Source organism: Giraffa tippelskirchi, chromosome 2 (genome assembly GCF_054371585.1).
Source record: "Giraffa tippelskirchi isolate mGirTip1 chromosome 2, T2T-mGirTip1v1.2.pri, whole genome shotgun sequence".
NCBI classification, from domain to species: Eukaryota; Metazoa; Chordata; class Mammalia; order Artiodactyla; family Giraffidae; genus Giraffa; species Giraffa tippelskirchi.
Genome location: NC_137276.1, coordinates 9592020 through 9618292, shown reverse-complemented (window position 1 = coordinate 9618292; position 26273 = coordinate 9592020). Strand labels below are relative to the sequence as shown.

The 26273-nt window shown below is 46.6% G+C and overlaps 1 protein-coding gene across 2 annotated transcripts in view; it reads left to right on the top strand.

Moving 5' to 3' along the window:
• HTRA1 (HtrA serine peptidase 1) overlaps positions 1-26273 on the top strand; it is a 59485-nt gene that overhangs the window by 5596 nt on the left and 27616 nt on the right. For both annotated transcript variants that reach the window (XM_081534177.1, XM_081534166.1), the window contains exons 2-3: positions 24696-24795; positions 25203-25407. In XM_081534177.1, the coding sequence (XP_081390303.1) occupies positions 24696-24795; positions 25203-25407 (305 nt within the window). The remainder of the gene's footprint in view (positions 1-24695; positions 24796-25202; positions 25408-26273) is intronic.

Sequence of the window (26273 nt, the reverse complement as noted above, 5' to 3'; positions counted from 1 at the left end):
TCCCCAGGATGATCCCTTGGAGGAGGAAATGGCAACCCACTCCAGTATTCTTGTCTGGAGAATCCCAGGGACAGAGGAGCCTGGCGGGGTACCATGAAGTCGCAAAGAGTCAGACACGACTGAGCACACACACGCATCCCTGTTTTAAAGCCTGAACTGACTTCTTCAAGAGTTATTTCTTTTTCTTAAGTTATTGGGGGTTAAAGCCAAGGTTGGCGTTGATGCCTGCGGCCCATCTTGGGCCTGGTGGCCTTGTACTGCAGCTTTGTGTGGGCACTGCAGTTCCCCCGTGACCACTGTGGAGACACATCTAGCCCCAGGAGGTGAGCTGCATTGAACCTGGTGGTCCTCCCTGCTTCCCAGGGGCTCTGAGGCTGGGCGGCAGGTGTCCTCCAGAGCAAGATCCCTCCTGAGTCTTTTCTCTTTCCTTCCTTCCCCATCTTCTCTGCTATTAAAAAGAAAGAAAATTAATGTCAACAGAGAAACAGAAGTGTAGCCATCCCAAATGCTTTTCCAAAAGGCTTCCATTGAAGAGGCACGTCTGTTGCTGCTGGAAGGGATCAGATTTCAGCTTTTGGAACTAATGACATGAGTTCTAAGTTCATTCAAAGCATTTATTGAACACCTACTGTGTACTCAGAGGGTCCAGGTCGAAGGAGTCAGAGGTGAGTCAGGCTGGGTAGTCCATGATGTCTAGGAGTTTGTAGTAGATCATATCACACCCAGCTTAAGGAGTCTGATCAGTTCAATTCAGTCGCTCAGTTGTGTCCAACTCTTTGCTACCCCATGGACTGCAGCATGCTGGGCTTCCCTGTCCATCACCAACTCCCAGAGTTTGCTCAAACTCATGTCCATTGAGTTGATAATGCCATTCAACCATCTCATCCTCTGTCAACCCATTCTCCTCCTGCCTTCAACCTTTCCCAGTGTCAGGGACTTTTCTAATGAGTCAGTTCTTTGCATCAGGTGGCCAAAGAATTGGAACTTCAGCATCAGCATCAGTCCTTCCAATGAACATTCAGGACTGATTTCCTTTAGGATGGACTGGTTGGATCTCCTTGCAGTCCAAGGGACTCTCAAGAGTCTTCTCTAACACCACAGTTCAAAAGCATCAGTTCTTTGGTGCTGAGCTTTCTTTATGGTCCAACTCTCACATCCATACATGACCACTGGAAAAACCATAGCTTTGACTAGATGGACCTATGTCAGCAAAGTGATGTCTTTGCTTTTTAATATGCTGTCTAGGTTTGTCATAGCTTTTCTTTCAAGGAGCAAGCATCTTTTAATTTTATGGCTGCAGTCACCATCTGTAGTGATTTTGGAGCCCAAGAAAATAAAGTATGTCACTGTTTCCATTGTTTCCCCATGTATTTGCCATGAAGTGATGGGACTAGATGCTATGATCTTAATTTTTTGAATGTTGAGTTTTAGGCCAGCTTTTTCACTCTCCTCTTCCACTTTCATCAAGAGGCTCTTCAGTTCCTCTTTGCTTTCTGCCATAAGGACGGTGTCATCTGCATATCTGAGGTTATTGATATTTCTCCTGGCAATCTTGATTCCAGCTTGTGCTTCATCCAGTCCAGCATTTCTCATGATGTACTCTGCATATAAGTTAAATAAGCAGGGTGACAATATACAGCCGTGACGTACTGCTTTCCCAATTTGGAACCGGTCTGTTGTTCCATGTCTGGTTCTAACTGTTGCTTCTTGACCTGCATACAGATTTCTCAGGAGGCAGCTCAGGTGGTCTGGTATTCCCATCTCTTGAAGAATTTTCCACAGTTTGTTGTGATCTACACGGTCAGACTTTAGCGTAGTCAGTGAAGCAGACGTAGATGTTTTTCTGGAACTCTCTTGGGTCAGATCACCGCCTTCTAAAGGGATGACGTCTCTGATGTGACAGACTCTCTCAGTTTCAGTCTCTTCATCAGTAAAATCATAATAAAAATAATGGTGCGTACATGCCTCTGTCATAGGATTGTTGAAACATGGAAGCAGCTAATTATATGAACTCAGTGCTTAGAACCGTGCCCAGTGCATTACTAGAACTGGATCTGTGTTAGTTATCGTAATCATCATGGTCATCGTTATCGTAGAGATAGCCAATGAGGAGTCAGCTCAGTGGAGGTAGTGCTGTAATGATGTCTTCCTGGGGATAAGGTGTGTGGGTGGGTTAAAGGAAGCATCACAGAGGAGGAGGGTGATGCTGGGCCTGTGTCCTGGAGGCTGACTTGGAGTTTGCAAACAAATATTTTAGAAAAGCTTCTTTGGGCAGAAGGACTCAAACACCACCTTGCCTGTCAGCCTTTGAGTCCCCCAGTCATTGTCTGCATCACCTAAGAAGCTTGTGACTTCTCTGGACTGAAGAACTGCCTGTCTGGAACACCTGGGATTTTCTAAATGTCATCTGGTTCATCCTTCCTAGGGTTTGTGATGCCCAGGACAGAGCAGTGCATGGAAACCCTGAGACCCTCTTGATTGATGCTTTGTTTGTTTTCCATGCTTTGGGAATTGCTTACGAGGAAAGATTTGTCACATCTCAAGGAAAAAAATAAGTTTGAGAGTCCATGGGTGGCCTATTATTTTAGATCCCTGGGACAAATTGTCATGTTAGCACTTGCCATAAAAGCAGTCCTATCCAGCGTCACATGACAGTAGCTGGTCCCTCATCAGGAGATAATTATATCTCCTTGGGCACGTGGTGGTTTCAGAGGGCACGTTGTTGTGGCTGGAATTTTCGATAGTTTTCAAATTTGAATAAGCTCTGTCTTAATGAGTCAGAACCTTGTGCAATATTTTCAAACCCCAGGAAACATCTTTCTCATTAGTTGTGCAATCTGATCTCGAGAAGAAGACGGTAGGCCTGTCTGCCGATGAATTTTTTTCCCTCCGAGTTTGGCAAGATCTGCAGTAGAGTTCCCTTGCACACAGTCTCAGGCAAGATTTTACTCGATCATCCAACAGTTGAGTCATCTCACACCCCGTGACTAGGAGAGCCCTCTCTTTGTTGCCAGTATTCCAAGTGGTCGTCACCACTTGGTGGGGATGGATGGGCACAGGGTTTTGCCAGCTGGGGTTGCCCAGGCTGATGGCTGCCAACTGGATACAGAGGAGCGAAGGCTCGGCATTCAGCAGTCACAAGTGTTTCTCTCTGGCAGAGACTGAGCTAGCCTGGGGGAGAGGGGACAAGGGACAGTGTTCTCCTGGACAGCCAGGTGCTGGGCAGCAGCACTGGACGGAATCATGGCCAGGAGAGCTCCCACTGCTGGATGCTTCCTGGGAGCTGGGTGCTTCCTGGGAGTTGGGTACTGTGCTCTTGGTGTCCCGGGCCCACCTCGTGTGTCCCTCATCACCACCCACAGAGAGACGAGTGTTATCTAATTGTCCAACTGAAGAGTAGATGAGGCTCCGAGAAGTGAGTGATAACGCTCCGGGGCTGCTCAGGAGAAGGAGGTGGAGCCAGAGTTTGAACCCAAGTTTGCCTCATTTCCCAACTATTCTTGAGACATCTTTGACTCAAGGGTTACTTAGAAGCATGTTATTTAATCTCCAAACCCTGGGGATTTTCCAGCTCGCCTTCTGTTATTGATTTCTAGGTCAGTTCCACTGTGGTCTAAGAACATACTGTGCGTGATTTCCGTTCTTTTAAATTAGTTAGGATGTGTTCTCTGGTCCAGCACGCGGTGTCTCTTGATGAACGGCCCATGTGAACAGCAGAATTTTCTGGTGTTGTTGGGTAGAGTGTTTTGTAAACATCGCTTAGGTCTAGTGGATTGATAATGCCATTCAGGTCAACTGTAGCCTTACTGATTTCCTGCCTGCTCGGTCTGTTGGTTCCTGGAAGATAGGTGTTAATGTCTCTGGGGTCTATTCTGGAGCTCCGAACTGCTGTCTCCTAATGCTGTCTCCTCCATCCTCTGACAAGTACAACTGTGTGTGCACACCTTCCACAACCCATCTCTAACCACATCAATGCTCCACTTTTCATGTTTTCTGGGATCCTGTGGACAAAGACACCTCCTTCCCTGAAGAGACACTATTGACTGGTCAGAACCACCACTTGGCTTGTGGACAGAATCCCAGACCTCGAAATCTGAGCGTGGAAGGTTCTCGAAAGTCCCGTAGCCTGACTCTTCACTTTAGAGAGAGGCACCCAAAGGGAACGTGACTCTCACAGGCTGCTTAGCTCACTGGGGCAGGAGGGTTGGTGGGCTAGTGTGGGTTCCACACCGGAGCCCTTCCCTCCTCAGCTGTCCCTTCCCACTAAAGCAGGGGGCTGTTTGGGAGAGGATGGGGTCCACACACACCGTTTCCATGGGGCAGGGAGACAGTGGGCACTTTCATTTAGTCTCTCATTACAAAATGATGCTAAAGAAAGCTTCCTCCACCCCCGCCAAAAATAATCTGCTTGGATTGGAAGATGATCAAAAGGCTATCCATATAATGACTGACTTCTCCTCTCAAGAGTTCTAAGCACCTATTAATGCCCTTGAACCATAATTACAGTCCTCCTGCTAAAAAGAAAAAAAGTCAGTATAAATATCATAGTGGACATGCCAGATAAGTCAGGGCTGAGATGCTTCAATATCTTTTACACTGTGGTTTGATTTTCTTGGGAACGAATATACCAAGATTTTCCTCTCTCAGCATAAAGGCTCTTTTTAATTTCTCTTTACCGTGCTGCTTAGACATCATGGGAAATGCTTTGATGGCATATTACACTATACCAGTTTTGGGAAGTTATACTTTAATCACATCAAAAAGAAAAGAATAAAAAAGATCTAGGATTCCACCATTATTCCAGCAGCTTCATTGTTGCTGTCTCAAGCTTTATTACCGTCTGGTTAGCTAGTCCTTTTTGTGTTCATTTGGGCCATGTTTTCCCCAAACCAAGCATTTTTGTGTTTATGGCTTTCTGTATCTGGTTATTCTTTGGGGACAGATACTAAAAAGCACATTTTTAGTATGACTGGATGAAAGGGTGAGAGTTTTTATGGCCCGTGGTGTACGTTGCCAAATTATTTTCCAGGGGATTGTACCCATATTCTTTGCCATTGGCTATAGAATTAACAATCTCCTAAGTCACTGAAAGCTGGGGCAACCAGGAAGAAACTGTCCCCCAGGAAATTCATCAGAATAAACGGAATACAATGGTACTAAACCAGTCACTCTGCTCCGTCAGTGAATTACCTGGTCTGTCTTTACGTGACTTTTATTCCCAGGTCGACAGCTTTTAGGAGAGAAACAACATTTGGGGTAGAACGAGAACTTTTAAGATTCGATTTTACCTGCTGAACGTGAAAAAAAAGAAAGTGAAGTTGCTCAGTCATGTCCAACTCTTTGCGACCCCATGGACTGTAGCCCACCAGGCTCCTCCATCCATGGAATTTGCCAGGCAAGAGGACTGGAGTGGGTTGGCATTTCCTTCTCCAGGAGATCTTCCTGACCCAGGTATCGAACCTGGGTCTCCCGTGTTTCAGGCAGACGCTTTACCATGTGAGCCACCAGGGCTTTCTGACCTAACAGGGATTGTGTGGTCCAACATTTGTGTTTTCCCTGCGGGGCCAGGACCAGCGAGGGGCTGTGAAAGCCCAAGGTCACAAACCAGGCTGTGACAGAAGCTCTGAGTCCCTGGACGCCCAGCCCAGGGCTCTCTGCTCTCAGTCTGCCGGATGCCAACTCAGTTCAGGATGCAGGAGGAGGCCAGACTGATTGTGCTTGTTTGGAAAAATGAACAATATGTTTACTGGAATGTTTGGTTACACATAGACCAAAATACAACAAGAGCTGCACATATAAAATACAATTTTCCAGTAGCCACATTAAAGAAGTAAAAAGAAACTGACTTTTCCCCTTTTTTATGCAGTTCTACTGAGATATTATTCACCTACCATAAAATTCACCCCTTTAAAGCAGGTCAGTGTATTTACATTTACAGAGTAGTGCCAACTGTCATCACTGTGTAATTCTAGAATACTTTCATCACTCCGAAAAGCAACCCAGTACTCATTAGCAGTCACTCCATACTTCCCAGAACTCTGCCCTCGGAACCACGAATCTGCTTTCTGTCTTTATGGATTTCTGTGTTCTAGGCATTTTATATAAATGGAATCATACATTTGTGGTTCTTTGTAAGTACCTTCTTTCACTGACTGTAAAATTTTTAAGGTTCATCCATATCGCAGGTGTCCATGCTTCACCCTGTTTTATGACCAAATAATATTCTGTTGTGTGAATATAGGAAGGCCAGACTTTTATTTCATCCCCTCTTCCTGATTAGGGTTTCCCTAATCCCAGCCCCAAACTTCACTTTGAAAGTCTAGACGGCTGAGGCGGCCCAGAAGAAGCTGAAATGCAGGCTGCAGGAAGCCAAGATGGAAAATAAGAATATTCTATAAGGATGGGAATTACGTACTGAAAGGGAAAGATCAGGAAATGCACTTTTCAGATATATTAGATCATATAATTTTTTCGGGAGCTGGAAAGGATGTTGGAAATGGTTTAGTCAGTCCCCTCATCTTACTGATGAGGTAACTGAGGCCCAGAGAAAGGAGGTGGCTCGTCTTGGGTCTTTTTACTTCTCACTTGAGCCAAAGATTTCTTCTGAGTTTTGTCTCAGTTTTACAAGTTCCCCTCCTCTTAACCGGAGGACGGTTTACTGTTTCGTTGCTAAGTCATGTCCAACTCTTTGCAATCCCCTTTGTTGCCCGCCAGGCTCCTCTGTCCGTGGGATTTCCCAGGCAAGAATACTGGAGTGGGTTGCTATGCCCTCCTCCAGGGGATCTTCTCAATTCAGGGATCGAACTCGCCTCTCCTGCTTGGTGGGCGGATTCGTTACCACGGAGTCACCTGGGAAGCTCGAGGATAGTGCCTATCAGCACATGGGCAGAGGAGGTACCTCTCTGGACGGTCCCTACCTGGATGGAGGGTCTTGGTTCACCATCACATCTTTTTCCCCATACTTTCTCATCTAACCCCAAGCCCCAGGCCCAACCTTCTCCCCCAGGGCCTGCAGGAGGGTGGCTGCTGACAGCTCAGGAGTGTGTCCCAGGCCCTCAATGGACAGATCGGTCACCTCCCAGCCCACTGCTTGAGGCTGGAGGCTTTGGAAGCCTGAACTGCCTTGGCCACTTCAGACACAACAAGCAGGAGGAGCTGGAGCAGGAAGAGAACCGGGTTGAGAAATCTGGGAAGGTCAAGACCGGAGCCAGATGCTTATCAGGAGGAAAGTTAATAGTGTTTTTGTGAGCTGCAGTCAGCCGTTTCCCCAAAGATAATAATAGACACATCATGCAGGGTGTTCAGGAGACTTCTGAAAAAAGAAATTGTGCGGTGGAATGAATTGGAAACTCCTTTTTTTTTTTTTCTAATACGTCAAACAGGTCAGAAAAAAAGAAAACTATGAAAGGCAACAATACCCAGCAAACCCAAGCATTCAGCGTGGGTATGCAAGCGAGGACTTTTTTCTTTTTTGCCAGTGAGACTGGAAAGCAATTATCAATGACAGGCACCTTTAAACATAGATGCATTGTTCTGGAAAAGGCCTTTTACCTTTTACCAGTAAAGTTGAAACTGCAGAGAACTGGGCCTTGCTTATGACTGACTGGCCAGCTGGCCGGGTGCCCCCTGAAAGCCGTTCCTCCTCCTCAGGGGAGGCTGTCTTAGACTTGTTTGGGTTGTCTCTCTCCTCCTTCACTTCACCTGCCCGAGTCTTTTCCAGCATCATCGGTGGCAGCCTCGACCCAGTCCCTGCAGACAGGCACTCTCTCAGGGCACATGGAGGTGGGGGACGGATTTGCAGTCTGAGGTCTGGCGTCGGGTGAACTTTTCCCACTCTGAGCCGTCTGGGAGACTGTGCCGGAAAGCCAGGAGCTGCCAGGCCTTGAAAGTGCCAGCGCGGGCTGGAAATCGAGGCCAGGCTCCTCGGCTCCACCCCGTCTTCCTCCTTTATTCAGTAGGAGCCGAAAAATGGGTCACACGTAACTCTCCTCCATTTTGCTTTTTTATTTCTCTGCAAAAGAGAGAGTTTAGTGGTCCTCCATCCAACTGTGAATCTTGAAGAAAAAAAAAAAGCAGTTGCTACCTGTGAATATTCAGTTTCTTTTCACAAGAATGGGGCTGAGGGCCCTTGGCCCTGGGTCCCTCGATTCCAAAGATGTGTCTTTTCTGTTGCGTGCTTCCTGACGTTTGCAGACAGTGGCCCTGATGATGTACAGGATTTCCGGGTGGATTTCAGACCTCAGTCGGCCGCCTCGGCCTCAGTCAAGTGATGCTTCTCTGTCCCTCCTGTGCGTTTTCCCTGCAGGGCTCAGAGCAACCTAGCTGCACGGGCCCCTCTGCCCTGGAATTTGCAGTCACAGCACTGATTAGAATGGGGGTCTGATTTCCTGGAATGTGCAAAGTCTCGCTTCTGTCTCTGCTGCCTCCACGCTCCAGACCAGCGCGGGGCCAGACTCCACATTGGAGCCATGGCTGACACATGTCCTTGGAATCTAATGGAGTGGGGCAGACAGAATGCAGTCGCTCAAACTGAGAACATGGTGAAAATGAGTCTGGCAGGGCATCTTTGCCACCTTCTCTGGGTGATGCTTTTTTCTTCTCCAGGCAAGTGCTCTGGCAAAAAGGAGGCCCCATCCCCTTTGCGGACTTCCCAGATAGCTCAGCGGTAAAAAAAATCTACCTGCCAATGCAGGAGACATGGGTTCGCTCCCTGGTCCGAGAAGATCCCCTGGAGAAGGAAATGGCAATCCACTCCAGTTTTCTTGCCTGGGACGGATGGAGGAGCCTGGTGGGCTACAGTCCATGAGGTCACAAAGAGTCAGATACAACTCAGCAACTAAACAACAGACCCCTTTGCACATCCCAGGTCATTATCCATTAGGAACCTGTCTAAGTCAGTGTCTCTCCTGTCCCTCAGGGGCAAGGTAGTCCAAGGTCAGTGGAAGAGGAAGAGGCGTCCTGAGCTCCTCTGCTGCCCCGGCTTCTTTAACGGCCGCCTGCCTGCTGTTCCTTTTCCCCCCTTCAGCTGGCCAGCCCTTCTCCTGTGCCCCCCGAGGTAACGTTCAATCCATCATGCACCCTCACAAAGAGAGCTTTGCTTAGTGAGAAAAGCATCCTTGTGCCTCCCCGGGATGTGGACCAGCCGCTCTCCCAGCTGTGTGGTGTCAGGTTACTTAACTGCCTGCCTCCCGGTCCGGCTCCACACGCCTACACACCTGGCACAGGTGTCCAGCTGGGGCCCTGGGTGCCCGCACGCCGCTAGAGGTGTGGAGGCCCGCCGTCCAAAGTCCTGATGTGGGGGGCGGCGTGGCGGGGCTCGCCGCTCACGGTAAAGCTAAGTCTTCCGGCTTCTGTCTCTCCACGGGGCCGGCAGCTGGCCTTGGCCTGTAGCCCTCTCCCTCTCTCGGGTCTGTTCTGGCCCCGTCAGGAGCTGGGGGACCTTTGGCTCAGGGCAGTATGATGCCCAACATCCCTGTCCACCACCCCTCCCCAGCCTTGCCAGGCTCCACTTGGCCTCATGGTAGAGGTACTGATCAGGGAGTGGAACCAGCCGGGTGAGACTGGGCCACTGGGTGCATGCGGATGGTGTGTGAGTAATAATTTCCTCCTGGGGATGAGGGGTCCTCTCTGCACTTGGGCCTGGATTTATTTACCAAGCAAGTAGCCTCTTCGTAGTTACTTTTAATCTCACCCTACTAAGGACAAAGAAATGTTCACATGTGACCCTGGGACCCTCTACAGATGAAGAAGGGGACAGCCTCGGGCATACACCCCCTGGCAATGCATTCTGAGGGGTCACTGGTTTCTAGGCCTGAATATAGGCTGGTCCTTGGAAGATGAGGCTCCAGAGACTGGACCTCCTATGGGGAACACCCTCTTGGGGTGCTTTGACTGTGGGAGGGTGGCTGATGACAGGTGAGGAGTGCATCCCAGACCCTTTACTCAACTGAGCCGTTTTCAAGGCTATTTAAACTTTCCCTGACACCCGCTGCAAGCCTGCTGTGCTTGCTCCTTTATTTACCGTTTCTGAGCCTATGGGAGACTGGCTGGCTGTGTCTGTTGGTGGCCAAGAGAAATTTCCCAAGGCTTCTGGGCAGAGAGCAGTGGTGGGTCCAAGCTGGCGTAACAGGGGTAATTACTCCTGCTGGTCCTTCCAATGAAAACGGAAAGGTTTCCCACTGGCTTTCATTTCCAACCTCTGTACAATGCAGTTGTGCCCTTGCCTTTATAAGAACTTTGATCACTTATGCCCAGGTACTCTCAAGGAAGAGAGGGCTGGACCCGAAGTGCCTGGGGGACTGCGTCAAGTGCAGGAGAGCCAGCCGTGCAGGACAATGGCTGCCCTGACTGGTCTGCCATAGCCCCTTGGCGAGTAGACCCTGGATGAATCCAGCCATCATTTTGTCTGAGTTCCTTTCTTCCTATTTTGTCCTTTCCCATTTGTTGGTGTTCACTCACTGAGTCGTGTCTCACTCTCTGTGACCCCGGGGATTGCAGCACGCCAGACTTCCCTGTCCTTCACTATCTCTGCTCAGACTCATGTCCATGGAGTCGGTGATGCCATCCAACCATCTCATCCTCTGTCGTCCCCTTCTCCTCCTGCCTTCAGTCTTTCCCAGCAGCATCAGAGTCTTTTCCAATGAGCTGGTTCTTTGCCTCAGGTGGCCAAAGTATTGGTGCTTCAGATTCAGCATCAGTCCTTCCAGTGAATATTCAGGGTTGATTTCCTTTAGGATTGACTGGTTTGATCTCCTTGCAGTCCAAGGGACTCTCAAGAGTCTTCTCCTAGCACCACAATTTGAAAGCATCATTTTTTCCTTGCTTAGTCTTCTTTATGGTCCAACTCTCACATCTGTACATGACTACTAGAAAAACCACAGCTTTGACTATATGGACCTTTGTGGGCAAGGTGATATCTCTGCTTTTTAATATGCTGTCTAGGTTTGTTGAAACTTCCCTTCCAAGGAGCAAGCGTCTTTTAATTTCATGGCTGCAGTTACCATCTACAGTGATTTTGTAACCCAAGGAAATAAAATCTGTCACTGATTCAACTTTTCCCCCTTCTGTTTGCCATGAAATGATGGGACTGGATGCCATGAGCTTAGTTTTCTGAATATTGAGTTGTAAGCCAACGTTTTCACTCTCCTCTTTCACCCTCATCAAGATGCTCTTTAGTTCCCCTTCACTTTCTGCCATTAGAGTGGTATCATCGGCCACGACTGAAGCGACTTAGCAGCAGCAGCAGCAGCATCTGCATATCCGAGGTTGTTGATGTTTCCCCTGGCAATCTTGATTCCAGCTTGTGATTCATCCAACCTGACATTTCACAAGATTTACTCTACATAGAAGTTAAATAAGCAAGGTGACAATGTATAGTCTTGTCGTACTCCTTTCCCAATTTTGAGCCAGTCAGTTGTTCCGTGTCCAGTTCTCACTGTTGCTTCGTGACCCACGTACAGGTTTCTCAGGAGACATGTAAGGTGATCTGGCATTCCTTTCCCCTACGTGCTATCAGTTGTCTGGACCGGGCTGTGCTATGATTAGTAGTCTTTAAAGTATGACTGTCTTTGTGCGTGTGTGTGCTTGTGATCAGTCGCGATTGACTCTTTGTGATCCCATGGACAGTAGCCCACCAGGCTCCTCTATCCATGGGATTTTTCAGGCAAGAATACTGGAGTGGGTTGCCATTTCCTCTTCCAAGGGATCTTCCCGACCCAGGGATTGAACCCACATTTCCTGTATCTCCTAGCATTGTAGCCAGATTCTTGATCCACTGAGCCATCAGCGAAGTCCATGACTATGCAGGAGATGCGGGAGACATGAGTTCAGTCCTGGGGTCGGGAAGATCCCTTGAAAGAGGAAATGGCAACCCACTCCAGTATTCTTGCCTGAAAAATCCCATGGACAGAGTAGCCTGGTGGGCTATGTCGATAGGGTCACAAAGAGTTGGACACAACCGAGCATGCACGAACCATCATGACTATATTTGCTGGCGTTTAAAGTTGAAGAAATTAGGTGAAAAATCACAAATGAATTCTTCTCTTTCTCTGTGGAGCCAGGAGGGACCTTGGAAGCCTCCCAGTTGAGCCTTCATATTTTACAGTGGAGGAACCTTTGGCTTGAGGGGCTTGCCTGGGGTTGCGTGGTTTGCCTCATGGAGAGTGAACTGGGCCAGGCACCTTAGATCACGGGAGATAGACACCTGCCTTCCTCGGGTCTGCTTCCTTACAGGCTCCTGTCTGCCTAGGCTTAGCCAGATGAAGGCATCATCTCCGGCAGGTCTTGAGCAGTGGCATCGTAGCAAAGCCCGACAGCACTTGCTTTCTTCTCTTGGCATCTGGACGCAAATACGGTGACCAGCAGTGTTGTTGTTGGTAGTCTTTAATTCAAGTTTTGGTAGATTTTCCTAGTCGTCTGGAGCTTTCTCAGGCTTGGGATGAGAGAACGTCACTCCTGCCCCTCTTCGTTTTCTGTTGCCAGTGATGAAGGACCACAAACGAAGCAGCTTTAAAACCACCCAAAGTCATTATCTTGAGTTACATGAAAAGGTCCCCAGGCACAGTGCCTTCTGCTCATCACCTCCCTGGGCTGAAACTGAGACATTGTCCAGGTCAGGATTCTCTTCCGAGCCCACTGGCTGTGGACAGAATTCACCTCTTAGTCTTTACAGTGAGATCCCCGTGTTGTTGCTACCTCTAGATCAGGGACCTACTGATGCTTCTCTGTTCTTCACAAGCACTTTGGATTTTAAATCAGATGAGGTTGGAATATAGGCAGGGTCTGCTTCATGGGTGTGCAATCTATTCACAAGGATCCCCACTCCTGACTTAATGCTCGGCTCACCATCTTGGAATTCTTGATAATTTTGAAACAAGGGGTCCCCACATTTTCCTTTTGCCCTGGGCTCTGCAAATTATCTAGCTGGTCCTCAATGTGGGACAGGGCATTAAAATGCCAGTGATTTGACCAATCTGTTCCTGCAACTGATTTGAATTTTGAGAACATGCTGTTCCTGTTGAATAAAGGGGGATTTATTTCTTTTCCCTCGAATACACTGCGTTCTGTTTTCCAAATTAGCCCTACTTATCAACCCTGTGGAGAATTTGGAAAGCGCGATTGTTCTTGCTGGAAGCGAAGGTTGGCTTGTTAATCCTGAATCCTGGCTCTGAGTTCTCGGGCCTGGAAGTGAGAAGCTGGTTCCCACAACCGCAGGGGCCTCGGGGGGCTGGAGGCTGGGTGAAAGACCGCAGAGGCAGAGCAAAGAGCTCCAGCCAGGCAACCAGACAGATGGGGTCGGCCTCCCGCCTCTGCTGCTCGCCAGCTCTGAAACTGAGCATCATGCTTGACTTCTGTGATCCTCCGTCTCCCCATCTCTGTAGACTGAGGGTAACAGCCTCCTGCAGGCTTGCAGGAATAATTAGAGAGAACAGGTATTCAGTGCCTAGCTTTGCACTTGACACATGCATAGTAGATGCTCAGTAAATGTATAGTAGTATTCTTGTTGGTGCTATTTATTGCCAAGATTGAAAGCTGGGTGGGACTTAACTTGCTGTTGGGGAGGAGAATCTGTATGCTGGCCAGGAAGGAAAATGTGTGTGTAAATGCAGGGCGTGGGGTGGAGAGTGGTGTTTTTGGAGGCTTGGTGAGAGGTTTGCACGCGTGGAGAATGTGCATTAAGGAATCTTGGGAGACAGAGTTGGGGACTCATAGCCACATGATGGAGGGAGTTGTGGATGAGATGGGGATGGCTGTGGGAGCCCTGCAGTAAGTTCATGCACCCCAAGTGGTAATTACTGAGGGGAGACATTGAAAACCGACCTGCCTGAATTAGAATGTACAAGTGGGATTCTTAGAAGTTTCCAAAGTGTGGAGGAGACTCTGGGAGGTGTGGAGATGCACCTGGGAGGCTGAGAGCAGGGTGGAGAGCTGGGAAGTGATAACCCAGCCTGTGGCCTTGAGACAGGGGTGGGTTTAGCGCTTTTTGTGCTTCTCTCACTCAGGAATGTTCTGCGGTTGGAGTCCAGCTTGGCCTTCCTGTCTCTCCCAGGAAACCATCTCTTTTTGAAATTTTTAAAAACTGTTATTTATTTTTATTTTATTTTTTGGCCTCCCGGCATGTGGGATCCCTAGTTCCCTGACCAGCGATCAAACCCGAACCCCCTGCATTGGAAGCACAGAGTCTTAACCACTGGACTGCCAGGGAAGTCCCCCTGCAAACCATTTCTGTCCTAGGGTAGATAACTAGACACAGAAGTGACTTCAAAGCACATAAATGTATTTATTAATTAAACCGAAAGAAAAATGATCCTCCTAGATTTACTTTCCCTGTAGCCATGTCCCTAAATGTCCACAGCACTCCGACAGGACAGGAGATGACAGAGGGAAGGAGACAAGGTTTTAACCAACTGCAGTTTAAATATTTCACTTCTGCAGATTTTCCAGAAGCTTTTGACAACTGAATGCTTTGCTAGGGTCCTCGTGGGGCAAATGCAGGCTCTAGGCCAAAACCTTGTCTCCCTTCCCTATAAATCTACTTCTACTTTGATTATTGTAGCTGTGCTGGGCTGCAGCATTATCCACTGGAGAGATCCCAGGAGACCAGGCCGAGGTTCCCATAGTTTCATGGTTTGTGGACACTGGGTGTCTTAGTAATTGCTCCAAAATCACTGCAGATGGTGTCTGCAGCCACGAAATTAAAGGACGCTTTCTCCTTGGAAGAAAAGCTATGATAGTGTATTAAAAAGCAGAGACATTACTTTGCTGACAAAGGTCCACCTAGTCAAAGCTATGGTTTTTCCCAGTAGTCATGTATGGATGTAAGAGTTGGACGGTAAAGAAGGCTGAGTGCTGAAGAACTGATGCTTTTGAACTGTGGTGTTGGAGAAGACTCTTGAGAGTCCCTTGGACTGCAAGGAGATCCAACCAGTCAATCCTAAAGGAAATCAACCTTGAATATTCATTAGAAGGACTGATGCTGAAGCTGAAGCTCCAATACTTTGGCCACGTGATTCGAAGAGCCAACTCACTGGAAAAGGCCCTGATGCTGGGAAAGACTGAAGGCGGGAGGAGAAGGGGCGACAGAGAATGAGATGGTTGGACGGCATCACTGACTCAATGGACATGAGTTTGAGCAAGCTCCGGGAGATGGTGAAAGACAGGGAAGCCTGGCCTGCTGCAGCCCATGGGGTCACAAAGAGTTGGACACGACTGAACGACTGAACAACAACACTGGGCCAAAAGAAGGATCCGACAGTTTCATTTATCAGATAATTAGTCCCACCAACTTAATAAATTTTTGTGTCCTTGTAACACAGTAGTCATTTGAGAAAAAAAGAAAAAGAAAGAGGTGCAGTTCCCTGATGGTGCAGTGGCTAAGACTCTTCCCTCCCAGTGCAGAGAGCTTGGGTTTGATTGCTGCTCGGGGGAACTAGGTCCCACATGCCGCAACTAAAAGTTTGCTTGCCGCAACTAAAGATGCCGCAGGCTGCAACGAAGATCGCGAAGATCCCGAGTACCCCAACTAAGACCCGGCACAGCCAAATAAATAGGAAAGAAAAATGACATTTAATTTTATTAGTCACTAACCGCAATTACTTACAAAATTAATACAAACAATCTATGTGCACCCGTTGGGAGCCACAGAGCCTCTCAAATCTTAGATTCAGATTGGACAGTGCCACCCATTTCCAATTCAACATTGATTTTTGTATGGTACTTGCTTTTAATCACAGAGACCACCACCACCCGGCATCCCGATTCACAAACATACGGAATTGCTGAAAAAATGTAATGCAATCTGATTTTGAGATTGTGAACTGCCGAGAGCTCATTCTCAAGGTGTCCAACAGTGTTTTCCCAGGAAACTTGAAATGTCCTGGGAGTTTGCTATGACACTCTGGGGTAGCTCTGGGCTGAGTTTGAGAATGAACACATTAGGATTGGAAAGATTGCTTCCTGCTTCGCACCCTATCTTTACCTGACTGTTTTGCCTTAAAGATGAAAGAAGCACATGTTTTAAGGTATTTAAAGCTCATGTGTGGTTGTGTGCCAACTCTTTGGGGAGAAACAGGTGAAAGTCTGTCCCTTGATTCATAGCCCCCTCACTGTGATTTTCATTTTCACTGCAGCCAGTTTTCTTCAATGTGATAACGTATGTCAAATACTTAACTTACTGCCTGGCCTTTTTTCGGTAAACACTTTATAATGGAAGTGTCTGTTATTCTAATTTTTTTTTTTTTTACAAAAGTATTTATTTGGCTGTGCCAGGTCTTAGATGTGGCGCAGGGGATCGTTACTCTTTGTTGAGATATGTGGGATCTAGTCCCCTGACCAGGAATCAAACCTGGGCCCCCAGCATTGAGATCATGGAGTCTCAGCCACTGGACCACCAGGGAAGTTATTCTAATTTTGATAATAATCATCGAAACTTATCAACAGCATGTGTGTGTTTCCCTCTCCTCCTATTAGGAGGTTGTTGAAAATAGTTAAGAAGTATTACTTGTAAAACCCCAGAGATGAGGGTTCCAAGGAAGCAATATTTGTGGAGTTTTGTGCGTGACTAGTGTTTTATAAAGAGGAAACATGAATCATTTATTATCTTTGGATGAGAATCTGTCTTATTTTAAAACTCATAGAACTATAGGAAATGGCTACTCTTAATGGGTCATTGGTTGTGTTAAAATCAGTAATGATAAATATTTACTAGGTAAGTGGAAATCTCCATCCTTGTAAAATGTCGTGACTTATCATTCTGCTAATCCCAGTTACTATAAATTTTTCTGTTTGAAGTAAAATCACGTAGTGTACCTTTCAGTTCTCTTTTTGACGGTTATTTTGATATCCTGCATTCTTTGCTTTGCACGTAAATTTTAGAAATAACTTGTCAGTTTCTACAAAATATCCTTCTGGGGTTTTCATTGGGACTATGTTGAACCCCTAGATCAATTTTGGGAAAATTGATAGCTTAATAAGAGGGAGTCTTCTGACTCACTATATGATGTCTCTGTTCACTTATTTATGTTTTCTTTATTTCAGCAGTGCTTTGCAGCTTTCAGTGTACAGGTATCGCACATATTTTATTAAACATTTTCCTAAGTATTTAATGGGCTTCCCAGGTGGTGCTAGTGTTAAAGAACCTGCCTGCCAGTGTAGGAGATGCAAGAGACACGGGCTCGATCCTGGGTCCGAGTCATCCCCCAGAGAAGGAAATGGCAACCTGCTCCAGTATTCTTGCCTGGAAAACTCCATGGATGGAGGAGCCTGGTGGGCTACAGTCCATGAGGGTCTCAAAGAGTTGGGCATGACTGAGTGACTAAGCACAGCACCCAAGTATTTAATATTTTTGGTGGTGTTATAATTGATATTTTAAAAACTTCAGTTTCCAGTTGTTTACTGATAATGCATAGAAATACACTTGATTGTACATATTGACCTGTTACCCTGTGATGTTGATAAACTCACTTATTCTAGGTAGTATATTTATAGATTCTTTTTTTTTTTTTGTAGACCCTTAATGTCATCTGCTGGAGAAGGCAATGGCATCCCACTCCAGTACTCTTGCCTGGAAAATCCCATGGATGGAGGAGCCTGGTAGGCTGCAGTCCATGGGGTCGCTAGGAGTCGGAGACGACTGAGCGACTTCACTTTCATGCATTGGAGAAGGAAATGGCAACCCACTCCAGTGTTTTGCCTGGAGAATCCCAGGGATGGCGGAGCCTGGTGGGCTGCCGTATATGGGGTCACACAGAATCGGACACGACTGAGCGACTTAGCAGCAGCAGCAGCAATGTCATCTGCAAATAAAGACAGTCCTATGTTCTCCTTTCCAATCTCTATGCCTTTAAATTTCTTTTTCTAATTAATTATTCTGCTAAGACTTTAATGAAATAGTGAATAGAAGTGGTAACAATAGATGTCCTTGCCTTGTTCTCATTTGTAGCTGTGTGTGCTGTGCTCAGTCACTCAGTCGTGTCCGATTCTTTGCAACTCCATGGGTGGTAGCCCGCCAGGCTCCACTGTCCATGGAATTTTCCAGGCAAGAACATTGGAGGAGGTTGCCATTTCCTTCTCCAGGGGATCTTCTAGACCCAGAGATCGAAACTGTGTCTCTTGCATAGCATTTATTTTTTCACCATTAAGTATGATGTTAGTTTTAGGGATTTTTGTTTTGATCCCTTTTGTCAAATTGAGGAAAGTGTCTTTTATTTCTGGTTTGCTAAGGTTGGTTTTATTTTTTTAATCATGAATGGATGTTCAATTCTGTAGAGTGTTTTTTTTTTTGTATCTATTGAGATGATTGTTCGGGTATTCTTTTTTAATATGTTAATATATGGAGTTGCAAAGAGTTGGGCACAACTGAACCACTGAACTGAACTAAATAGTGAATTACATTGCTTGATTTTCAGATGTTACACCAACTGTATTTATCCTTTCCTGGGATAAACCTCACTTAGTCATGATATGGTATCCTTTTTATTATATTGATAAATTCTATTTGTTAAAAAACCTAAGGACATTTAGTTTATGTTCGGGCTTCCCTCATGCCTCAGATGATAAAGAATACTCATAATTCAGGAGACCTGGGTTTGATCCCTACATTGGGAAGATCCTCTGGAGAAGGGAATGGCAACCCACTCCAGTGTTCTTGCCTGGAGAATCCCAGGGATGGGGGAGCCTGGCGGGCTGCCGTCTGTGGGGTTGCACAGAGTTGGACACGACTGAAGCAACTTAGCAGCAGCAGCTGCTAGTATTCTTGCCTGAAGAATCCCATGGACAGAGGAATCTGGTAGGCTACAGTCCATGGGGTTGCAAAGAGTAAGACATGACTGAGCAACTAATACTAGTCTATGTTCATACTGGATATTAGCCTATAATTTTCTTATAATATCTTTGCCTTTTATATTAGAGTAATGTTGAATTCATAAAATAAGTTGGGCAGTAGTTTCCTTCTTCTGTTTTTGGAGAAAGTTTGTGAAATGTTAGTATTGTTTCTTTCTTAAATGTTTGGTAGAATGTACCAATGAAGCCTATGGGCCTGACATTTTCTTTGTGGAAAGATTTTTAACTACAGATATGATTTTTTTACTAGATATATTATTGTTTGGGTTATCAATATCTTCTTGGGTGAGTGTTGATAGATTATGGCTTTAAAAGAAATCTGTCCATTTTATCTGAGCCATAGAATTTATGTGCATGATTTTGTTCATGATATTTCCTTATCATACTTTTAATGTCTGTGGGATCTGTAGTGATGCTCCCGTTTTGACTCCCTATGTTGGCCGTTTTTTGTCTTTTATCTTTTTTACATTAATCAGGAATGTAGACAATACCTTACTTTCATGCTTCTGAGTTGTCAGCTTTCTATAAATGGCAGGCCGTTACTGAATGCCAGCCAATTCTGGCTTTCTGTGATAAGGGAGCAGCTAGAAGGTCCAGGCCTCAACTCTGCTTGAGATTTCCCAACCTCATTACTTTCTGCCATGTCAGTTCTGGCCTAGTTAAACAAGGCCCTCACTTCACAGAGGGAGTTATATTTGTCTTCTAGGGCAGCTTGGTTGCTGCATGGGAATCTGAGAGTGCAACTGGGCTTTGGTTCAGGCGAGGCTATTCTGCTGACCCAGCTCTCATCTAGCTCTGCAGTGGCTATGGGGTGCTCTTATAAGCTGGGGGATGGAGGCACACATCAAAGCCAGAAAAACTGGCTTACCACACAGTTTTCCTGTGGTCTCTGCCTCTGCGCTGGTGGCCATGGTGGCCCTGTTAGGAGGAGTCTTCAAGACATACACAAATTTTCTGAGGTGGGGAGAGTGCTTCTCTGGATACGTTCACCTCTCCCTTCACTTTTCTGCTGTGCTACAGAGGTAATTGGTGCTCAACCCTGTCTGGAGCTGCCTACTGAGCACCTCTGCCAGTTCTTTTTTTTAAATTTTATTTTTAAGCTGTGCCATAACTTGGCCAAGCACTTTATCATACACAGTAGCTCATAAAGTCAGTGTCAAAAACGTGTGAAAGTAGGAGACTTCCTTGGCAGTCAAGTGGATAAGACTTCACTTCCCAATGCAGGGGGTGCCAGTCAGTCCCTGATTGGGGAGCTAAGATCTCACATACTTCAGGATCAAAAAAACCCCCCAAAACATAAAACAGAAGCGATATTGTAACTAATTCAATAAAGACTTTTGAAAAATGGTCTACTTCAAAAAAATCTTAAAAAAAAAATCACGCACATACATGGAAGTAGATGGGCCCTGCTGGTAGCTCAGTTGGTAAAGAATCTGCCTGTGAGCAGGAGACTGGGGTTCAGGTCAGAAAGATCCCCTGGATAAGGAAATGGTAACCCACTCCAGTATTCTTGCCTGAAAAATCCCACGGACAGAGGTCTCTGGTGGGCTATACAGTCCATGAGGTCACAAGGGTCAGAGTGAAGACACAGCTTCGCGACTAAACCACCAGATAAGACTTGGAGGAGTCTTATGCCTCAGGTCACACAGCCGGGAAGTGCTGGACCAGGTGTCACACTACGATTCTTCTGAGACCAGAGCCAGTGCTGTGACCCATCCTCCCCAACCTGAGTGGCTTGGATGCCCCAGCCCTCCGTCCGTCTCCATCACTCAGAGAGTGGGTCATGGCAGAGCCAGGTCCATCTCTGGAATTCTTCACCCAAGCTGACCCCTCTTGGAGGAAGATGGTTGACTCGCAGTTGAAATCACAGCAGATGGGGCTAGCCAGGGTTTCTAAAGACCATGAGGCAGCAGCAGCAGCTTCCTCTAGTTTGATGGACAACTTTTTAAATGGAACCGGACTCCAGCAGTGAGTCAAGCTGCTCTTAGTGACCCTTTTATTCCTCATTTGAAAATTGTGTTTGGAGAAGACAAACACTTCTTTGGTTTGACGTTTTGCCCATCTTTGGACTGGTTGATCCTGCTTCGGTTCAGTTGTTTCTGCTCTATTCATTTCTCCCATTGACACGGATCCACCAATGATAATAGAGGTCACTCATTGCTTTTTCATCTAAGCTGCACAATTAGGGCTTGTCCCTTGGGCTTCTCAGTGTGGTCTGTGTTCCCACTGCCCCTCTGTTCTGTTTACTCGGCTGCAAAATTAGGCAAGTCCTGTGCCCAATCTCAGATTCCACAATCTCTTTCTCTTGCTGTAGCATGTTGGAATGAGAGGGAGAGACAGGGATAAGATCATAGAATGTTGGAGCAGGAATAGACTTCACAGCTCATTCTAGAGGTACTTGGCCCCATTTTACAGATGGGGAAATGGTGACCACCCAGTAGGCTGTGGCTGGAACCCGGGCCTTCTGGTGTCCAGGCTAGCTCTGGACACTGCTCTCCCACGTTGCTGTCCCAGGTGGATAGACCCTGGAGCCCCTTTCTCTAGTGAGTGTGAGAAAGCAACTGCTTCTCATTTTAGCTGGGAAAATCCATGCTCATTTTCATCCCTGATGTGGGCAGATTGTCCCAGGCCTTTGTGGGAAGTAGAAAGAGGAAGCGAGGGGATGATTTTTAGTGGCAGGGCTCTAGTAACTGTCCTTCTTGTGAGGTTCTCAGAATCTCCACACTTCCCTGGGGTTGCTGGTCTTGTTGGAGTTAAGCCTCCTCTTGGCCTTTCTCAGGCAGCAGGTCCAAGGAAGCCCAGAGGCACTTGTTTACAGCTGTCTCTGGGTGATGTTCACCAGGTTCTGAGTTGGGGAGGAATGTTTCTATCCCCTTATTTATTTCTCCCATTGGAGAACTCGGGGAGACACACCAGTTAAATCACCACAACTACCTGGAATCCTGGGAGGACAGCAGATACATTTGGGTCCAGTGTTAGGTTGGAAATGTTGTATATTTGCTCAGGTTTTTCTGTGATTCATACACTCTACAAAGGAAATTTAGTGTCTACATAGAAGTCATTTATTGTCCGTGAGCCTCAGTTTCTCTAAAGGTTGTTGTTGTTCAACTGCTCAGTCGTGTCTGACTCTTTGCGACCCCATGGACTGCAGCTCACCAGGCTTCCCTGTCCATCACCATCTCCTGGAGCTTACTCAATCTCATGTCCGCTGAGTCGGTGATGCCATCCAACCATCTCATCCTCTGTCAACCCCTTCTCCTCCTGCCTTCCATCTTTCCCAGCATCAGGATCTTTTCCAATAAGTCAGCTTTTCACATCAGGTGGCCAAAGTATTGGAGCTTCAGTGTCAGCTCTTCCAATGTATATTCAGGGTTGATTTCCTTTAGGATGGACTGGTTTGATCTTCTTGAGACTCTCAAGAGTCTTCCCCAGCACCACAGTTCTAAAGCACATGGCAACAATATCCAATTTTCCTCTTCCACAAGAAGGGGATCATGAGGGAAGGTTTTCTGATAGTACCATATGAAAGGGTCCTGAAAACCAAAATAACAAAAATGATGCTACTGTAAATTTGCTGAGTTAGTTAATCTTGCCTAGTAGTTGCAGACCTTTTTCTGTACCTTAGAAAAATCAAGCTGTGCAGAAAGGGAGTGAATTCCAGCCCTGAAATAAAGCCATGCAGAGTCCAGGAGCTGGGACAGAGAGGGGCCCTTTGGTTTTTGATGGTCTCTCACTTCCAGGAAGGAAAGTTGGGAGAGGCAGGCTGGTTCCCAAGATGTCCCTGTGCCCAGGGGTATAGAGCCGAGAACTGAGGTCCTTGGTGGGGTCACACAGCCGCTGGGGATGCCTGTGGATATGCAGTTCCAAGAGCCATAGAGGACTTGAGAATGTCACAGGTTTCACAGCCTGGAGCAATGGCTGCACCCCAGGCATGGAGGCATCCTGTGTGTATGTATATGTAAGATTGCATGTATGTGGGTATATGTGAATATGAGTGTAACTGTGTATATGTGCTAATGTAAGAGTGTGTGTGTATATGAATGTGTGTTTCTGTACGAGATGGAGTTTGTATATGTGTGTGCATGAGTGTGTGTGGATGTCTTTATATATGTGTGTATGTGTGTGTATGCTCATGAGTATGAGAGTGAATGTGTGTATATGTGTGTGTGAGCATGTATTCATGAATGTGTAAGTGTAGGTGTGGGCTTGTGTTGTGTGTGTGTGTGTATGTTGGGAGTGGGGCACACAGACCCCTTGTTAGTGAGGGGCAGTTTTGCAGGCCAATGGTTTCCTTTTAAACCTCAGGCTTCTTGCGAACCCCACTGTGTGGATGGTGAGGGAGACAGACCAGGGCCTCTCAGACCATCTGTGGTGAAGGATCAGGGTTCTTCTCCTTGTTATTTCCTACCCATCATGGATCACTACATTCACAAAATACGCTAAAAATGAATTACTACCAAGATGTAATAAGAAAAGACACAACCAGCCCTATTAAAAATTTTTAGATTTCTCTGTCAAATTTCTCTGTAGCTTTCTGGAAACTCCCTGTGAGTCCCTTCCCCCCAGGCTGGGTGGCAGTGTGGCTGGCAGAGCGCTGAGTGCAGCCCTGAGCTAGACTCACGGCTGAGGCAGAGAGGAGGGGAAGGCAGGGGTGTGGGATTCTTGGCTGTAGACTGACCTGGAACCCCTCTGCCGTCCAAGCGGAGAGACTTGTATTCTAGGGTATGACCAGGTGGCACAGGTTTAGGGTCAAAGTAAGAGGCTCAGACTGCCTCTGCCACCCAGGTACCCACAGAATGGGGGCTCGGTACCCTGAGTCTCCAGTAGCTCATTTCTGAGTCAGGTGCCATGGGTGCATGCATCGGGCTGATGGCAACTAACTTCTTGCCTTCCTTGGAACCCTGTGTGGGATCTGTGATAGCTTTGTCTGAAAGTGGCTTTGCAAATGCCCATGGCATGGGGATTCCCTAATTATAGTGCATATGTTTACATAGAGAATTATGGTCATTGGATTTTTCCCTTTTTTTCCCCCAGTAGAATCAAGGCATCTCTTGGCCTGGGATGTCTTGGGGTGGGAGGAGTGGAGTGAATGATTAAGATGGAAATCTGCTGTGGGGACAGACAGTGGGGAAGACACTATCTGTGCCTTTGCCTTAGTGCTTTTTCATAGTAGCCTCTTAAATCTCTAACATCTGATGGGTATCATCTCATCAGAAACAGCTTCAGCCCTCCCCTCGATGGTGGTGGTATGCTGAGAAGGGCTGCTATGTGGTTCTGGGGGAGTCAGGGAAGGGACGCTGGTGGATGGTGCCGTGTCAAGGTGACCCTTGGGCCACCCACTGTTTGGAATACTAAAGGAGGCCCAGGTATCTGCTGATGCCTCTAGTTCAACATTTTCATGATGAAACAGTTGAGACCAAGGAAGCCAAGCAAAGAGGTCATCTTTGGTGGGTGTTGCTGTCTCATCTGCGGCTTCCCTGGTGGCTCAGTGGTAATAAATCTGTCTGCAATATGGGAGCCATAGGAGATGCAGGTTCGATCCCTGGGTTGGCAAGATCACCTGAAGGAGGACGTGGCAACCCACTCCAGTATTCTTGCCTGGAGAATCCCATGGACAGAGGAGCCTTGTGGGCTACAGTCCATGGGGTCGCAAAGAGCTGGACATGACTAAAGTGACGGCACACACACATGTGTGCTGTCTTATCCGAGTGGGAATTTCCTCAAGTGCTGGAAAGATCTTTGTCTCTGAGCCCAGGTCTGGGAACTTGTCTTCACCCTCCTTTAGGATTTTTGGTTCTTCTAACCCACAGCACAGAGCACAGGATCTTTAAGTGTCTTGTTTTTGTCTCTGTTCTTAGGTCAGGAAGATCCCAACAGTCTGCGCCATAAATATAACTTTATTGCCGATGTCGTGGAGAAGATAGCTCCTGCTGTGGTTCACATCGAACTGTTTCGCAAGTAAAGAGTGCCTTCCTTTTTTCCTCAGTCTCCAAAGCTCCCACCAAAACTGCTGCCATAAGCAAAACATCAGAGCTATTTCTGAGACACTTTAGAGTGTCACTGAATACAGCCCTACAAGAAGATAAGCTCTTCTCCCTTGGGACGTTTTCCTGTTTGCCTATTGAAATCTACATTCTTGACCCTTCTAGATGTTTTAAGAGCCTCTGGTTCTGAAGAGATTCCTTAAGAATATTTTCTAAGTGGAATTTTGGGAATTTTATTTTTTAAAGTTAAATAAAGCCATTGTGCAAAGTAACAATTGCTAGTAATAGATGTCTGTTGCTGTTATAGAACCGATGCATCAATGTGTCAGAGGGTCGATTTTAAATGTTTCAGCTTTAACTGGGTACTCTTTTTGGTTCTAGGCTTCCTTTCTCTAAGAGGGAAGTGCCGGTGGCCAGTGGGTCTGGATTCATCGTGTCCGAAGACGGACTGATTGTGACTAACGCCCACGTGGTGACCAACAAGCACCGGGTCAAAGTCGAGCTGAAGAACGGCGCCACCTACGAGGCCAAGATCAAGGATGTGGACGAGAAGGCGGACATCGCCCTTATCAAAATCGACCACCAGGTACGTGTGTTCCCCGCCTGCAGGACCAAGTTCTCAGGTGCCTTGGCTGACGCTTGGCTAAATCCGAAGAGGCCAAAAGACACCAGAACTCCCTGATGTCCTGAGTTTCTCAAGTGGGACGGAGCCAGTCAGGCAGTCAGGTCTGGATCAAAGGAGAGCATTTGGGAGATGGTGAGTGTGGCCTGGGGTGGGGAAAGGGTGGGATCTCATGGAAGCTTCTTGAAGAAGCAGGCTATAAGATCAGAGTTTTAATAATAATGTTCTAAATTTTTATCAAAGCAGTAGGCTTATAAAGAAATGAGTAGGTAAGCAGTGAAAACTGAGTTTCCGTTCCATTCCTACCCCTGAGGCAACTGTTGCTACAGATTTGTGTTCCTTCGTTCACTCACCATGTATAAAGAATTTACTGGGTTTTGAAGTTAACCATCATTAACATGTAAACAAACTACTCTGAAAACAAACCAGGTCTCCCAAACTGGGGTTTTGCAGAGTTACTAGATGTGTTTTAAAACAGTACTTCACACTCAAAACAGTTTTAGAAACCTTGAATTAAAACAAAGCTAATGGATTTTGTCCTCATAGCACTTCTCAAAGCTTTTCATATGCTAATGCGTGTAGGACCCTCCTGCAAGAGTGTGACTCTGAACTACAACTATCTGAGCGTAGAATTTTTTTTTTTAATTGAGACGTAAAGAGCTTAGTTTGGGAAATGAATGGCTTGCTTTCTGTTGAAATATTCTCCTTGTAGTCATCTGAGCGTAGAATTTTGTTTTTAATTGAGACGTAAAGAGCTCAGTTTGAGAAATGAACGGCTTGCTTTCTGTTGAAATATTCTCCTTGTAGTCATTTTTGTTCTGTTCATTTGT